A 17,962-nucleotide genomic window follows, 5' to 3' on the forward strand; every position below is an offset into this window, starting at 1 on the left:
TTCTTTTTAACTGGCTGAAATGGGCCTCTATTAATTTTAGATACATTGCAGGGAATTATGTTGGCATTAGATACACTCTTAACAGTAAATATGTTTCCATAATATTGTGCATTACATAGACTTCTTCTGGCTTTATATCTCATAATTTCAACTTTCTACACGATAATTATGACTTGATTAAGTTCATTTTTGCAAAACAAATCTATGCCTTTCTAAACTTTAATGCTTAAATTAATATATAAACTGCTTTATTTATTATACCAACCGATAAATAAAGCAGGAAACAAGGAGTAAACACTGACATCTACAGGCTGTAACTAGTAAATGCGACGTTCCTCCTTTCGGACTTCATGTCCCAGCAGGGAGTGCGGCACGGTCCTTCCCGTCATGCTTTGCACCTGTTCTACGCTGCTCGCGTGTCTTCCGCCGCCGCCGTTGTTCCATTGAGAGAAGCACAACATGGCATCCGACGGACCACCGGGCACCGATTCCCTCCCGTCCGATTTAGGGAGCGCTATCGCGGCGCTGAACACATGGAGCCACCCGGAGCTTCAGTCCAAGCTGGCGGAGCTGGGAGCGCCCACGATGGGTAAGAAAAGACCGGGAAAGACGGAGAGCGTCCTGGAAGAAGGGCTGTGTTTAGCTAACAGCGGCTAGTATTTTGGCTAGCTAGCGAAACGCAACAGCTCCGTTTCAGTGAGCCGAAGCTAGGCCTGCTGTGTGTTTACATCACTGGAAACGCATTTAAAGTATCTAGTTATGTAAGAATTGTAGCAGCATAATGTTCCGAAATCAACAAGCAGGGACAATTATCAAGAAGGCTACGCAGTAAGGCTAATCCCATTGATTTAGCCTGCAAGCTAACTTCACTAACGGCTCATGTAAGCAGTTGTCAGAGTTAACGTAAGCTAACTTTCCTGGTAGTCCTTCAAGTGTTAACGATAGCTTAATTCATGTGACAAAAACAGGTTACTTTCTTAAGGGTACGTGCATTTTAATATCAAGACTATTAACACAAATGTCTGCATTTCTTCCATTTAATTACGTTTTCTATCTTTCTTCAGGCCCCAGAGAGGAGCTGATTGACAGACTGAAGGGCTACATGATTCAGGTAGATGTGCCTTTTAGTTTTAACCATGCAACAGTCATTCATGTGTTGGTGTTCAGTCTTTGCACTTGTTAGGAAAGTCACATTATGCATGTATTTACACTCAGCAGCACTCCTGTTTAACTACATACAGCTTCATATGTGTGGACTCCAGTTTTCTTGAGAGGCTAGTGTCGACCCCTCTGACCTCAGGCTACTTAATGCAATTAAAGAAATGAAACTCAATCAACATCTTAGATACTGTTGTTCAAAAAGCCTTTCACTCATTGGTGTGATTGTCTCTGCAGACTGGGATCCTCCTCAGCAAGCCCAATGATGACAAACCAATGGGCTCGCAGGTAAATGTCACATATGCCATTTCCTCGCATCCTGTGTTTCTCCTATATTCGTTTATATGTGATAATACAGTTTTTTAGAGTGCAGTTAATTACACGTTCTCCTGTTAGGCTGCCCAGTTTTGCATTAAAAACATACAGGAATCACTTTAACACTGCATTTTGCCCGGAAACGTATATTTTTATTGCACCACAGTGACAAAACAAACAATTAAAGACTCTGATATGAGCGAATCAGAAGGACCTCCTGCTCAAATAAAGGATAAATAAATGGTGGTAACCTCATCTGATTTCAAATTCCTGCTATTTGTCAAAAAAAGTTCACTTCACACCCTCAACCATCTGATTCTCCTCTCCTCTGCAGGTGCCGGGTATGCCTCCCATGCCCCCGATGCCCATGCCGCCTATGCCTCCTGGTATGGGCATGCTCCAGGCTATGACCATGATGCCTGGAGGGCCCCCTCCACCCGGTATCCACATGGGCATGGAGCCCCCAGGTCTGCCCCCTCCCGGCCTGTCGCAGGATGATCAGCTGAAGATGGCTCAGCAGAGAGCAGCCATGGTGTTACAGCAGGAGGAGAGAGCCAAGCAGCAGGTCAGGGCGGCAACTGTGTGGTCCACCTGTTGCATTATAAAACACAAACTTAACACTGAGATGTAATCAGTATGTGAGAGGGTAAGTTTATTAAAACATAAGAGAGAGGTCGTTAAAACATCTTTCCTCAAAGCAAGGAACACAAAATACAGAAACGAGCTGAAAGATCTGCTTCTGCAATCTCAATATAAAAAATCGATAGCAACAACTTCCACCCTTATAGGAGACGACTGGCAAATCAAATTTAGAGAAATGCAACAAAAACTTTGAATTAAAATTAGTTGCTTTTCGTCATGAACTGTGCATGCATGTGTGTGTATCACAGGGCGATTCACGAGTCATGGATGAACATGATCTCCTGGAGCAACAGAAGAGGGTGAGAGAATAAAGATAGTTCAGTTAAATAGATTAATAAACAAAAAATATCCTAGGACATTTTTATTTATTTTTTTTGCGTTTACAGTTCACTTTTATTTCACTTAATCAGCACCCAAAAGATTTTAGTATAGCTTTAAAATAATCCCCTCACTAGGGCATCTTTTTTTTCTTACATCCTCGATCGCACTCTTTTCTTTAGCCGTGTATTCACCTCCCGCCTCCTCTCTTCTTGTGCACCAGGCTGCAGTTCTGATGGAACAGGAGCGTCAGCAGGAGATGGCTAAGATGGGGGGACCCCGAGGCATGCCCACCGTCACTGCACTCAGAGGTACGTTGGTGATTTACTTTTTGTGGTGTCATTTATGCTTTGAGGGAGAGTTTCAAGTCTCCGGTTGCATATATATTACATTTGTATATATATATATATTTTTTCAGGTATGGATTCTCGTGCGCCGCTGCCTCCTGGTGTCAGTATGATGCCGACCCAGAAACAGAGAGTGCCACCTCCTCCAGGAGAAGATATCAGAGAGGTAGACACAGTTTTTTTCTTGTGTGTGTTATAAGTTGTTTGGCAAAAATGTGTTTAATTGTGGTTCTTGCAGAAATTTTGGGAGAGGTTTCTTCTTATTTTCCTTTGAAACACCTGTTGCCCAATCACAAAAGTGAGCACAGTGTGTGTATGTTTTATAATGAAAGCCCAACTAATGATGAAGTTTAGACCTAACTTATGTCTAAAGTATTAATGCTGCCATCCATTGCTGTCGAAAGTCAATATTTCCGAGCCGGTGTGCTAAGAGATGGGTTAGCTTAACTTTAAAATCAATGTGGGCCATGATTGTTTGTCTTCAGGGACTTGGATCTCTTACTGATTCAAAGGAGACTACCATGTGCTAATTATTATTCATGTGCAGTCCTGGCAGAGCGAGGAGGTGAGCGTCAGTGGGCCGAAGATCCCTCAAGCTTTGGAGAAGATCCTCCAGCTGAAGGAGATCAGACAGGAGCAGCTCACCGACCCCGCAGGTCAGTACGGCTGCATCTTTTCTGAATATAAAACACGAGTTTTTACAGTTACAGCTGCTCTAAATGTCGAAGAAGACGAATAACAATCGTGGTAGCATCCAGGTCTTTAATCCGATTCGTCTGTTTCTGTATATTTTCTTTTAAGCAGAGGAGGAAGACGATGAGGAGGGAGCAGAGATGAACTCGTCTGCACCGGTGATGTCTGAGACAGAAGATGATGACAGCCAGATATCTAAGAAGGATGTAAGTCTTGTCTCACACCGTCTCTCGTTAATACTAAGCAGCTGTAAGACACGGCATCACACGTCTGTGCTTGTTATATTTCAGTTGGTGTTGTAGCGTGTCATACTGGTTGTATTATGGTAATTCAGAGGCAAGTTCACTGAGCGCCTGAGAAATCCAGCAAAAAATCATTTTGGATATTTAAGTCGTGTCTAAACTAACACAGATCGTGTTAAAAGGCCTTGCGATTGTTCAGCCTGTGTTGTTATCCCAGGTTAACAAGTGCTTAACATGATGTAATACATAAAGGGACATTTTCTCACGTATGTAAGTTTTTTTATCTCTAATTTTTGAATTCAGAAAAACCGCAGACGCAGAAACCGCAAGAAGAAGAGCAAGCAGAAGCGAGCTCAGGAGAAGAAGGAGCAGGCGGAGCAGCAGCAGAAGAAGGAGGGTGATGACAAAGAGAAGGAGAAGGAGAAAGAGAAGGACAAGGACAAAGACAAAGACAAAGACAAGGACAAAGAGAAGGAGAAGGAGTCCGAGGTGGAGATCGAGTACATCACAGAGGAGCCTGAGATCTACGACCCCAACTACATCTTCTTCAAGAGGATCTTTGAGGCGTTCAAGGTGACTGCAGATCACTGTTGACTCATTGTTATGTTTATTTTTGTTGCTCTCGGGTGTATTATTGCGTTTGCTTGTATTGTGCTATAATGCAGCCCTCCCATTTCTTTTCTTTTCTAGCTGACCGATGACGTGAAGAAAGAGAAGGAGAAGGAGCCCGAGAAGGCAGAGAAGCAGGAGACGGCCGTGCTGCGGAAAAAGGGATTTGAGGACGAGAGGAAAGACAGCGACGACAGCGATGAGGTTTGAATCCTTCCATCTGTTCGGAAAACAAAACAGAATGAGCTAAATCCTTTTTGTTTACATGTAAAACTTTTTTTTGATGTACAGGACATGAGACCAGATGTACCTAAACTCTCAAAGAAGAAGCTGAGGAGGATGAACAGGCTGACGGTGGCTGAACTCAAACAGGTACATTAAAGACAGATGGGCAGTATTACTTAAAAGACTTTCAGTACTTTTAGTAACTTTATATTGCTTTTCTCTGTGCTCCAGCTGGTGGCTCGTCCAGATGTGGTGGAGATGCACGATGTGACGGCCCAGGAGCCCAAGCTGCTGGTCCACCTGAAGGCCACCAGGAACACGGTGCCGGTGCCCCGCCACTGGTGCTTCAAAAGGAAATACCTGCAGGGCAAGAGAGGTATAGAGAAGCCTCCGTTTGAGCTGCCCGAGTTCATCAAGAAGACGGGAATCCAGGAGATGAGGGAGGCCCTGCAGGAGAAGGTGCGATACCTCACTGACGTTTGCTCGTTATCCAAAATGAGCTATGAAATTTAGACACAACTTTTTCATTTCTTTATTTTTTTTTCTGTTCACAGGAGGACGCCAAAACCATGAAAACCAAAATGAGGGAGAAGGTTCGACCCAAGATGGGCAAGATCGACATCGACTACCAGAAGCTGCACGACGCCTTCTTCAAATGGCAGATCAAGCCCAAACTCACCATCCACGGAGACCTTTACTACGAGGTACTGGAGCACGATTCGTTCAGTAACATCTTCATATCCTGCTGGGAGACGCTGTTAGATTTTAACAGTTGTATAAGACTGGTTCATTATAATCCATGGTGGTCAATCTTTAAACCTACAACTGAACTGTCTTTTTAACTTTCAGTACATAATGTTGCTTTAGGCCAAAATTGACCTGTTTGTGTCCCTGCAGGGAAAAGAGTTTGAAACTCGTCTGAAGGAGAAGAAGCCGGGTGATCTGTCTGATGAGCTGCGCATCGCTCTGGGCATGCCTGTTGGACCTGTAAGATCCGCTAGCATTATCATTCTTTGTCAATTCACTGAGCAAAAAACGATAAACCTCAACTAAAGCAGGAAAAGAAAATGTTAAGCTACTTTCTCTCGAAATAATGAATAAAAGGTATGTCTTGAGTAGCATGAAGTGCCAAAAATATGCGTTGTTATCCCTGCTGTTGTGTCACTCTCCTTGTTACTGCTGTTAAATGTCTGATTGCACATGCTGTTAGAGCAGCTCTCCTGTAAGACCAGACTTGTTTATTCACTATCGCAGTACCAAAGACAGGAACCCAACAGCTGAGATAATGACGGTTATAACAAGATTCACCTCACTCCTGTTTTGTTTTTCTAACTAGCTGCAGGCAACAACAGTTGACATGGATAAATGGATGTCGGAGCATATTTTTAGCTCGAATAATCCCTCAGAGAATTAACCCAGAATTCCAGAAAGGATCCAAATAGAATAGCTTCTTTTTCTCCTGCTTTAAAACATGTTGTGAGGAAACAGTGCGGGTCAGCGAGCTGACAGCGTTCGTGTCTCTTCTTCCCCAGAACGCCCACAAGGTGCCTCCTCCCTGGCTGATCGCCATGCAGCGGTACGGCCCCCCTCCCTCCTACCCCAACCTCAAGATCCCTGGACTCAACTCCCCCATCCCTGAGGTAAGACGACCTTTTATTTTGTCCATAGAAACAAGGATCCAATTTCAATGTAATTTCAAAAACAACAGAGATGATGTGTCGCTGTGTCAGTGTGTTTATTTTCTTGTTCCTCTCCCTGTTAGAACTGTACGTTTGGTTATCACGCCGGAGGCTGGGGGAAGCCGCCAGTAGATGAAATGGGCAAACCTCTTTACGGTGATGTGTTCGGGACCAATGCTGCAGACTTCCAGGTCAGGACTACACACACACCGTTTTTACCACACATCATACAGTTTTCTTCAGAAGTCCTGTAACAAACGGAAAATGCATCTCAATGAGGACACCCAGATTGTTCATAGCTTGGCTGATGGTTGAATGTGTCTTTGTTTGTCTCCATCAGGCCAAGGCGGAGGAGGAGGAGGTGGACCACACACCGTGGGGAGAGCTGGAGCCTTCAGACGAGGAGTCGTCAGAGGAAGAGGAGGAGGAGGAGAGCGATGAGGAGAAACCAGACGAAACTGGATTCTTCACACCGGCAGACAGGTATTTGACATGCAAATTAATTCAGGAAGTTAGAATAATAAGAATGCATTTCAAAATAAAAGGGGATACATTTTTTAAAGTTTTCTAATCGGGCCGTTAAAATCACATTTTTTTGCAATGAGCTGCAGGTTAAATGTTGTCGTTATGTTCTCATCACTGCAGAGACACACAGACTAATTACATTACCATAAATTATCATTTAATTATAAGACAAACTTTCAGATTAAAGCACCAGATCTCATCCGTGTCACATGCTCGCTTTCAGCGCATCCATACTTGAAATTACGTAATGTTCACAGAAGCACGCAGAGATGGCTTCATGGTGACGGACACGCATGGATAAACTCATCATGTCCTGTATGTCGTTTTGTGTGTTTCAGTGGGCTGATCACGCCCGGAGGCTTCTCATCAGTACCCGCCGGCATGGAGACCCCCGAGCTGATCGAGCTGAGGAAGAAGAAAATCGAGGAGGCCATGGACGGGTGAGCATCGCTCTGCCACATTGTCACAGCAGTGCTGCTGTTTTAATTTCCATTAACTCCCACAGCAGCGCGCCTGCTGTTTTGGTGCGCAGCACGCTTGAAACAGAGAGACTCTGACATTTAATTTTCAGTTAACGGCTTTATTGAAGGAGCTTACAGTATGAAAAGAAAACATTTGTGCAACGTTTACAGAAACAAAGCAAGACATTTTAGGACATCACCTTGTAGGTTTTGGGAAACATTGACCAACATTTTTAACCATTTTCTGACTAATCGATAAAATAATACATTAAACGACAGTGGATGTCCTCAGAGTGTCATATGAGTTAGCAGTTAATGTCGATGCTGGAAGTGATCCCCAGCCACATTAGTCTGTAATCAAACATTCAGAGCTATTAGCATGATTTAGAGATATAATACATAATGAGTAATGACTTATATATATAATCTAAAATGCTCTGTTGATGACTTCTCAGTAATGAGACGCCTCAGCTGTTCACGGTGCTCCCAGAGAGACGAACTGGCCCCGTAGGAGCAGCCATGATGGCCTCAACACACATCTACGACGTGTCAGGGGTAAGAGCTGGAGATGAGATATGTTTGTGTCTCTAACTTAAATAAAAATGCTTCAGTGTTCTCTCTGTAACCATAACTTAAATCTCTTCCTTCTTCTTGTTTTCCCCTCTTTGTCGTCTTCAGGCTATGGCCGGTCGTAAGGCGGGCGGAGGCCAGGAGTCACAGGGCGTTGAGGTGGCCCTGGCTCCCGAGGAGCTGGAGCTTGACCCCATGGCCATGACGCAGAAGTACGAGGAGCACGTCAGGGAGCAGCAGGCCCAGGTGGAGAAGGAGGACTTCAGCGACATGGTGGCTGAGCACGCTGCCAAACAGAAGGTACAGGAGCACAGAATCAATACTATTAGTTATAGATCATATATAGTCAGTTCTGCAAAGCTATTCAGGGTTAGTTTGTACAGTATGTAGGAAAGGAAAACATGACTCTACAAGTGTATTTTTACAAACTAAACGAAAGCAGTAGGCTGTTAATGCAGTGTGGTTTCACAGCCTGTTCAGTTTTCCTTTTTGTGGTGACATTTGATTATTAATAGCCTCTCTCTCTCCCCTTCTCTGCTTGCTATTCACCGTACAGCAAAAGAAGAGGAAGGCCCAGCCACAGGACACACGAGGCGGTGCCAAGAAATACAAAGAGTTCAAGTTCTAGAGCAGAAACACCGAGACGAAGCGCTGCTAGAGAGAGCGAGCCGCGACAGGAAATGAAAGAGGAAGAGCCGTACTCAGATTTTAAGTCCGGAGGATGCAGACTGCAACACCAAACATCTGTCAGACCAGTAGCAGTAAACACACGTTTTTGTTCCCTTTTTTTAAAACGATAAAAATAGACGATGCTTTTGTGACGCATCTCATGTAATCCGTGTCACATGATAACCGTGACATTTCCTCTGTTTGAATCTACATTTGACGTCTTGGTCAGTTTTTCACTGTAACCATGTCCTTTTGTCTGTTTTTTTGTAAATAAATGAAGTGATGACAAGAGTTCACAACTGTGCTGCCCCATTGGTTTCCTTTTCATACTCACTTTTTGAGGAGGTACTGTATGTGTGTACGCTTACATTAGGGAATCAGGTGCCGGTGGAAAAAATGCAAAGGTAGTTGCCAAGTCTGAGTCAGCTGATCAAGTCACAAGCCATGACTGTCAGCTGACAGGAGAAGGAGCCCTCAGTTAAGTTTTGATACCAACTAGAGACACTGTACATGCCTGGCAGCATAGAGAAACCTTTGACATATGTAGCTCATAATGTTCGGAGATATACATTTAATTGAACTATTAATGTATAAATATTGTTTTTGTTGTTATCAGAATAATTTTAGTTTTATTCAATATTTTGGCAGAAAATACACCACAATCACTTTCTTGACAAGATGTTTAGTAGCTAGATTTATAGCTCTAATGTCGGTTTGCTTTAAATACGAAGCTACAAACAGCTATTAAGCTTGGTTTAGCTTAGCTTAGCATAGAGACTGGAAACAGCAAGTCTGACTGTCCAAAGTAACAAAATCTGCCTGCTGACACTCCTAAAGTGTGTTTGATCTCATTTGTTTAATATGTCTGTAGCACATCTTATATAACTACAACTAGCCAAACAGCTCTTTAGCATAGCTTAGCATAAAGACTTGAAACTGGAGAACAGCAAGCCTGGCTCTCTCCTAAGGTAAAACAATCCGCCTACCAACACTTACAAAGCTCACAAATGAACGTGTTAAGTCTCGTTTGTTTAATTTGTAGCTAAAAGAGTGTATTTAATGTTTTACTGGGGGTTATGTGCGGACTATTTCTTGGCCGGGGGTACAGTTAGTAACTTCCGGCTTCCGGTTCGCCCTCAAACAGAGGCTATTTATATAATATCATATAAATATATTTTAATAATACTGCAATGAATACTTATACAGTTTAATTTGATTATTGTCAGAAGAAGTTTTCCATTTTCATAAATAGGTAGAGGTATTCCCGTCTACGAGCTTGGTTGCTAGGTAACTGACGTCACCACCACTCAAACCAAGATGTCGGGGGAGCACCGCGCTCACGAGGGACCTGAGGGGGGCTAATACCTCATTTTCTTTCAAGTAATGACTCATAATTCTCGCAAAACATGAGGACACGGTGCTGTGCTGCAGTGTCGACGAGCTGCAGCACACGTTTCTGCGGCTAGAGGGCGGAAGAGGACCCTGAACGTGACGGTCACCTGACCGTCTGGGAAGCACAGTGACCTACATACTGCCTGCTGCAGCATGTTGCTTTGGACTGTCGGTCACTGGTACACATGCTGACACACACACACACACACACACTAGAAAATAAAACAGCACCAGCACTGGAAATACTATAGAGCTGTTTGGGCGAGTGGTGATGATTATAGCCTGTCAAATTCATATTATATTTATAGTGACACCTTTTGTGGGTGTGACATGTGGCCATTGTGGAGTAAATGACATCATCTCCTGGCATTCAAAAGCATGTCTTGCCTCTTGTTTGCCAGCACTGGCTTTGGTTCAGCAGGCTATGGGAAACAGACTGTAATAATAACGATGCATCATCCCTTTATCCATCCAGTGTGTGTTTTCTATTGTTCATCATTCCTGCAAAAAACGTTCAAAACCTCCTCGTGCTCTCTCCTGATTTAGGTGGCGCAGACACAAAATTGCATTCACAAAAGAGGCCAGTGTTTTAAAAGCACAGTGTGCAGATGATTCATACCGTGTTAGAGCTGAAATGATCAATCAAGCGACGACTCACTGGACCAACCTTTTAATACCGATGAATAACAAGTAAAAATGCCCCCCCCCAAAAAAACTTCTACTTCCAGGCTTCTCAGATGTGAAGATGTGACGCCCTTCTTTGTTGTAAAGGTGCAATATGTATGAATTATTGTTCAAAACATTAAAAAATTAAAGGGACGCTATGTAGAAAGAAATTCAAACTGAGAATTGTAATATTTACGCTAACTGAATAAACAAGCTGTCCTCAGAGGAAAATAAGGTCCCCAGAAGACAGTTTGAAGAGAAAGGTGGCAGGGTCCGCCACATATAAGCACAGTAAAAAGAAAATAATTGCATACTGTAAAGACTACATAATACTTCATACATGTATGAAACTAGCACTACTTTAGCACCATATGTGGGTTTAATTATGTTGCGTAAGCGACGGTTTGAACGTAATTGATTTTGACATTGGCTTTGGAGCTTGTGCAGTGTCACTTGATGACCTGGCAGATTTAGGCCGCTGTGTAAAAAGTAACCGCGGGATTATCCCGTGACCACGTTTTAATCTGCTTGATTCTAATCTCTTTATCAATGGCAGGAGAGAAGCACGTTAAAAAGAGCAGGGGGGGGTTCGCACTGCGCTTAAGTCATCCGGCTGATTATCCAGAGCGAGGCGACGGGGAGAGCGAGGGAGAGTGTGCATGGTTTTAATTCCAGCTCATTAGTGGAGCAGCTGATTTCACTGATTGTCACACCTTCAAGCTAACAGGAAGAGAGCGCTTTGCCAGAGACATCCGCGTCTGTTTTGCTTGGCTGGAATGAAAATTGAACTGTCTACTCTGGCCTGTGACGAGAATCTGAACGAGAAGTTTTATGGTCCTCCTAGAGATGTTTGAACCTGCAGTCTGCAGGGCATGAAGCCTCTAATACACTGGCTGCACACCATTAAAAACACAGAACTGCTGGCAAGTGCAAATATGGAGCCCCTCTACTGCGATTAAATTGGTTTAACAAGCCAGTTTATCACCTACGCACATTCACTAATTTATCACATGTGTATGTCATTATTAAAGGATCACTATGTAGCTTTCTGCAGAAAGATAGTTCATTGTTGAGTCTCCCTCCATCCATCCATCCATCTTCTTTTACCGCTGTAAGGTCACCGTTCAGTGCAGTGGGCTGGAGTCGATCCAAGCTAACATTGGTGAGTGGCTGGGTACGCCACTCTCATGCCCAGATAATCCAATACCAATAAAAAACACAGAATTGGGTCTTTGGCATTGGACCCAAACTATTTACTGTTGGAAAATAATCAAAATCGATGTGGCAGAACCAGAGATGTTGTCTCTTTTTTATTCTATGCACTCTTTGTCCTCACCTTACCCACAGTGCAACTCAACAGCGGACAGTTTGGGTAGAGTTTCCGGTGTGTTATGCTAGTCGCGGCTCATGTAGCCTCAGGCCACCAGCCTCAAGCAGAGATGAGGAGCAGGCTACAGAGATCATATAAAGAAATGTGCACGACACCAGTAGCTGTTTGCTTCTGTTGCATCGTTACTACCGTCGGTTACCGCAGCAGCACACCAACATTTGGAGCACATAATGTTGTTGATGGCCCAGATCACAGCTGTGATAATCTGCCTATAGAGAGGCGTCAAACTGGTGGCAGCCAGCCGCGCCGTGACGTCGGTGGAGTGATTAGGTGGCCTTCTGATTCATAATCAGATTCAGAGATTGTAATCATAGCCGTGCCTTTGTCACCTGAGGGTGCAAATGCTGCACCTGTTTCATGCCGCACTGACAGGCAGCCAAACACAAGGAGAGCTGCAGCGTGGCGTTCGTTTCACAGGGAGAAAAGGGTGAAGTGAAGCAGAAAAATACATATCAGACAGGGATTTATTACTGATTTTATTAATTGAACCTGTTTTCACACAATTTACAGTTCAAAACAACATGAATATTACATTTTTACCTCATGATCTACCCAGTAATAGTCTTCCCTGAACATTAAAATATAGGGTTTCCTAAGGCATGGCAGTTCAGGGACAGGCCAACAAGCACATATTATGAAATGACAGCAAGCTGGATTCACAGACTGTAACCGGTTTTGCACCTACATACATTTGCCTGCTCACAGCAGCTGAAGGAAGGTGTGTCTGTGTGTGTGTTTGTGTGAGCTTGCACGTGAGTGTATCACTAATGGGAATTATTTCAGCAATGGACTTTAAATCCAACAATTCACTAATTCACCCACACTAACAAAAACTGTTTAATAGAAATGTATTGTCACTCATATAAAGTGTAATTCTGCAGGTAGCTGTGGGTAAAGCAGTGACTGACAGGTCAATGGGTTTGTTTGATTAATGACACTGTAAGTAAGAAAAGGTGTGTTTCACTGTGTGTAAGTGGTGTTAACATCTACTTGGTATGTTTACGTAATGGTATCCAGGCTTAAATTGATAAAATATTACTTTATATTTACTTGATCACACTGAGGAACTGGTTAATCAGGGGCCAAAGTTAACAAGATAACTGTTGCTTTCTTTATCGTTTTCAGATTCAAATTAGCTTATTTGCATGCCCACAGTTGCGTTAGGCTACGAGGGATATATACTGTTCTATGCATGTACTGTAAACAAGGTTTACAAGGGAAGTATAATAAAGTATAATAATCCAGAATGTAAGAAAAAAGGAGTGTTGTAACACTGAATAATCTAAATCAGAGAAGTAACTAAAGTTATCAAATAAATGTAGTGGATTGGTTTGGAAATTAGCTCAAAATTGTACTGAAAGGCGCAATAGGTAAGAATGTTAGTTGAAATAAGTAAAAAATTTACTTAAATTATCAACAGAACTTTAAGAAATAACAGTTTTGATGATATGATGTTGAGCCTATGCATTGTGTTGCAGAGATATCTTACTTAAGTTAGCATGCTAACTAGCTAGCCCCGGCCCGGCCTGCCTCAAAGCTCCTGTGCTAGCAGTTTTAACACCAGAGCTTCTACTTTGCTCTAATCTCCCATCCTGGACCGCTAGCTGCTAGGCTAATTGAGGTAACCAGTTAGCAGCCATTCGCGATTACTCAGTCAGTTAGCATTTTTGCACTTCCGGTCCCCTTGTCTCAAAGTCAATGGGTTTTTTGTTAAATGCCTGAAATAACGTCTGTAGTTACGCTTTTTACACGTTTTGTTCTACGACAAAAAACACATCATTAAATGTCCCACAACTGAATTATCAAGAGCTTAGGCGGTTGCTAACAAGTGGCTAAATGAGACTACAGAAGTTGTCCGGGACAACGACTTTAATAACAAACTATTACTATAACTATAACTACTATAACTCTTACTTTACAACTTGTACATTGATCAGTTTATAGAAAATGTGTAGTTATTATGTAGTAAGACGTGCAGTGGCAGTGACGCTAAGTCATGAGACTGCTATGTAGTCTGTTTATAGCCTAATGTTAGCTCGCTATTTAATTCTCAATTCGAAAATCACAGAAGCGGCGTTGATCTGTGGAGATTATCTTGCTGAACAAAACGTGTAAATATCACAAACCTGTGTTTGACACAGAGATTATTTTCAGCGATAATCCAAAATCCAATTGAAAAACCCCATTTGTTTTTTGTGTGAGGGAACCAGAGCGATGCTAACTTCCGGTTAGCTTACAAAAAACACGTCATGGCCACACCCCTCTGTTAGGATATGTGTGTGCTCGGATATAAAAGTCAAATTAAATGTTAAATTATTAATTAAATGCGTCAAGTTGCACTAAAATATCCCAAAATCCAACACTAATGTTAAGTATACAAGGAAACCAGGCTTCACACACACACACACACACACACACACACGCAGCTCGGCTCTCCATTGGCCAGCCCTCCTCTCCGCGCTGCACGTCTCCCCTCTGAAGAGGCGTAGCTCGGCTGCTTTCTGCTCATTGTGCGACTTCGGCGAGAGAAATTTCCGCTTCCTGCGCCCGATAAACAACCGAGCGAGCACACGCCGAGCAGCCGCGAGGAGAAGTTGAGGGCAGGCGGAGAGGAGAGGAGGGGGGAGACACACACACGGACGGACGGACGGACGGACGGCCGCGCGGGGAGGGGGGACTCACCGCCTGTCTTCGGCGACTGCGATGTGTCCGCTGCCGGGCGGCGAGTAGCGCGGACCGGATCAACTTTCCGCCCGCAGTGTTGCGCGTCTGCAGCAGCGGGAGGCGGAAAAAAAAAATAAGCTAAAGGAAGCAGCAGGAGGAGCCGGAGGAGAAGCCAGGCTACTACGGGTGTTCCTCCTTCAAGCTCCGTGTGAAAGCCCCGTGTTTTTGTCCTCCCAGCCTCCGGGATGTCGGAGCGCGGAGGGCTCCCGCGGACCGGGGGCGTCCCCTCGCCGCACATGCAGCCCTCCAAGCCGGTCAGCATCACCTCCAACCGGCCCGTCCACATGAACCTGTACGCTACCTGGGAGGTGGACCGCTCCTCGCCCAGCTGCGTGCCGAGGTATGTTGAAGCCGGGGTGGGGTGTGTGTGGGTGGGGGGGAACCGGGGGTGCATGACTCGGCTGTTGGATGGGAAGTGAGCCAGTGTTGTCAGGGTGTTTACACTGGGGGGGGATTTAACACCCGTGGGTGCCTATTTGTGAGGTCTTATCACCTCATGTGAGAGGATTGGAGCTGTTGGTGTAATATTAACACATGAGAAGGTCACATTAAAGGGGATAATTCACATTTTCTTGACTCTAATGTGGGATATTTACCTGTTGTGACCCATTTTAACCACCCTAATAATGATCATTACCCAGTAGCCACTGTTACAGATAGGACCAGCGTGCCCTCTGGTTATCTTGTGTACTGATTTGGTGTCAGAGCAGCTGCAGCCTTTCCCAGATCAGCCTCAGTTGCACCTGATCAATGCAGACACACACATTGATGAACCCATTGGGGTGAAGGGCATTTTGTTTCCATATGTGATACAGGCGCTGTGATATAAGGCAGGAATGAGTCATTTTTTTCATCGCTTGTTTCACTGGCAGCGTCGTTGTGTATGTGCATGTGGACAATGCAGCAAGGGCACGCCAGGCGAGACACCTTATCCACCTCAGCTTACTCGCCAAACAAAGGCACTCAAGCAGGCGTCTTTTGTTTGACTGAAAGGCAGTAAAGGGGAATCGGCCGGCTGGCATGTGCTGCCGGTGCGACCTGAGGAGACACGCGTCGGGTGTGTTTTGAAGTTGAAGCCTGTCCCCGTTGTATTTACGATGCCGTAGTAATAACCGTGGTCACGAGCGTGATTCAAGGTCAAAGGTTAACCGCCGTGACTGACGTGACGCTCATGTGATTCACGACCCGGGCAAAGTATACAGAGCGAGAGCTGTTGATGGATGGGAAGTGGTAAAGAAAAGATGTTTTGTTTGCAGAATTGATTCATTTTTATTGTTTACAAAGAAACACGTTATATTTCAGTTCTCACCGGTTGAGCCGAGCATGTGAAGCTGCAACTTTCCAGTAAAATTACATGTAAAGTTCGCCCTTAAAGGAGAAGTTCCCCCTAAAAATGAAAATTCACTCATTGTCTCCTCACCCTCATGCCAATTAAAAGTCGGGTGAAGTTTTGTAGTCCGCAAAACATTTCTGGAGACTCGCAACAAAACTCAGGAACAACTGAAGTAGATGGGGACTTGTTTTAAAACGTAAACACCTTTAAAAACATAAAATGACTCCATGGCGTACCGAAGCCTGGGGAGGATTCAGATTGTTTTGAAAAGATGTTTACATCCTTGATGCACAGTCAAGCTTGTGCGCCCACTTCAGGCAGGGTGCGTGCTAACGCTTTTAGCTTAGCACCTACAATGAAGATTTAAGCTTAAAAAAGGGCGTAAATAACGTCTTTTCAAACTGGGAGACTTGGATTATGCCGGACGAGCTGTGGGGAGCTATTTAGTTTTATGTTTTTTAAACAAGTCCCCATCTACTTTGGTTGTTGCAACTGTGAAATGTTTTGTGGACTGCAAAACTTCACCCGACTTTCCATCAGCATTTTTCGTGAACTCCTCCTTTAAATTGTATTGTCTTTTCTCGTGTGAAAGGCTGAACTGCAGCCCTTCAGATGAGCTCAAATGTTTATTTTGCGAAAGCAATTAGTGGGAATAATAAAACCTGCTGGTGAAAGCATCACACAAAGCTTCACATGCTGACATCTTAATGCTGCTTTCTAAAATGCTTTGGGGCTTTACTGGGTTCCAAGCAAAGCCTCAAGGGTGTGTTTTGCTTCTTAACATTTTGGCGCTGTGTTTGTGTGCGAGTGAGTGCACACCATGTGCTTGTGAATAAATGATGCAGTCCTGGATCTATATTTTGGAGCGGCTCGCATGAATAAAACATCCATTGTTCGCCTAAATATCTTCCCCCTGACCTTTTCTTTCCGGATTATTACCGTCTTTGTGTTTGCACGCTAATATCCTCGGCCGATTCTCGAGTATTTTGGCGTTTCGTGCCTCGAAATGTGATTTGTGGCTGTTTTTTTTGGGGGCCTTTTTTCAGCAGCCGTCACGGTCCGTCAAATATCTTCGATTTCACTGCAGTTGCAGCAGCAGAGACAGACTCGCAGAGCCAGAAAAAGAGGGGGGGATGGAGAGAGGATGAGACTGGGAGACAGCAGAAGAAGCGGTGGCTCTGTCATCTACATTTAAATAGGATTTCTCACAGACACGGGCAGGAGGAAGGTCTTCAGAAAACGGTGGTGACAGCTAATCCGCGGCGCCGTCTTCCACAGCTAGAAGAAATTCAGTGTTGATGATGCAGGCAGCCGAATGTTTGCGTCTCGTTGCTTAATCTTTGTTGCCGCAAGAGAGACTCTGAACTTCCCCTCCTCTTGCCGAGGTGTTGTTGCTCTAACCTCTTCCTGTGTACCCAAAAATGCCACTCGGTATGCTGTTTATGCAGCGCCGTGGATTGAATTTACCCCTGGCAGGCACAAACATGCACTCAGCCGCCTCGTCCCGGGTCCCAATTTGTAGCTAAACCTGGACAAAAGACTGAACAAATCAACCAAAGCTTGTTTGTTTTTGTGGCATTTTGGTCATATTCAGCGGGGAGTGACAGGAAATATTCAAGAGCGAGAGATGATATCACGTTTGAGCAGCCATGACTCAAATCTTTTGCGAGTTCACTGCATCTGGCCTCAAGTGTGAGCAACCAGGATACCGCAGTTTCTTGTTTTTGAAGCACAGTCATCTGAAATCAGCTCCACCTTTTCCTCCGTGTCCATCAACACGGCGTGAGTGCCTCTGGGGTCAATCCTGTTTTCAGCCTTCCTGACCTTCTACTCTATTCTTTACTAGAGCAGAATAAATCATTTCACTGGCTCCACACCAGCTCTTTCACAGCGGTGTAGAGGGTGATCCCTCTCTCCACTGTCTCTCCTGGTTTCCTCAATGTCATCAACACATATATATATATATATACGGGTGCTTGGCACTATCCCCTCCGCTCGCTTCAT

General features: G+C 44.2%; 2 protein-coding genes across 3 annotated transcripts in view; both read left to right on the plus strand.

Annotated features, from left to right (window-relative positions):
• The first annotated feature begins 412 nt into the window (after positions 1–412).
• On the plus strand, positions 413–8,744 carry sf3b2 (splicing factor 3b, subunit 2). 2 transcript variants are annotated; one of them, XM_084344038.1, is made up of 21 exons: positions 413–589; positions 1,065–1,111; positions 1,396–1,446; positions 1,808–2,038; positions 2,657–2,744; positions 2,852–2,946; positions 3,328–3,436; positions 3,585–3,679; positions 4,019–4,288; positions 4,406–4,528; positions 4,616–4,696; positions 4,781–5,008; positions 5,104–5,253; positions 5,447–5,536; positions 6,082–6,189; positions 6,312–6,419; positions 6,569–6,711; positions 7,092–7,193; positions 7,670–7,769; positions 7,893–8,084; positions 8,341–8,744. In XM_084344038.1, exons 1-21 carry the CDS (start codon positions 460–462, stop codon positions 8,410–8,412), a joined length of 2,613 nt encoding a protein of 870 aa, XP_084200164.1. In that variant the 5' UTR covers positions 413–459; the 3' UTR covers positions 8,413–8,744. The 2 variants fall into 2 exon arrangements, with proteins under 2 accessions (XP_084200164.1, XP_084200165.1); XM_084344039.1 differs by lacking the exons at positions 413–589; positions 1,065–1,111; positions 1,396–1,446; positions 1,808–2,038 and adding an exon at positions 2,367–2,414.
• Positions 8,745–14,376: 5,632 nt separating this feature from the next.
• The window catches only part of pacs1 (phosphofurin acidic cluster sorting protein 1), a 57,712-nt gene continuing 54,126 nt past the window's right edge, over positions 14,377–17,962 (plus strand). Inside the window, exon 1 of the mRNA XM_084344689.1 lies at positions 14,377–14,965. Coding sequence (XP_084200815.1) covers positions 14,811–14,965 — 155 coding nt within the window. The 5' untranslated portion in view covers positions 14,377–14,810. The remainder of the gene's footprint in view (positions 14,966–17,962) is intronic.

This window comes from Pagrus pagrus (genome assembly GCF_965226575.1).
Source record: "Pagrus pagrus genome assembly, chromosome: 22".
Lineage (NCBI taxonomy): Eukaryota > Metazoa > Chordata > Actinopteri > Spariformes > Sparidae > Pagrus > Pagrus pagrus.

Bases quoted from the DNA above. Each gene is read 5' to 3' on its own strand.
- sf3b2 (XM_084344038.1), top strand. From the start codon at position 460: ATGGCATCCGACGGACCACCGGGCACCGATTCCCTCCCGTCCGATTTA. The intron at 2,745-2,851 runs GTACGTTGGTGA...ATATTTTTTCAG, and splicing joins CACCGTCACTGCACTCAGAG to GTATGGATTCTCGTGCGCCG. The intron at 5,537-6,081 runs GTAAGATCCGCT...CTTCTTCCCCAG, and splicing joins TGGGCATGCCTGTTGGACCT to AACGCCCACAAGGTGCCTCC.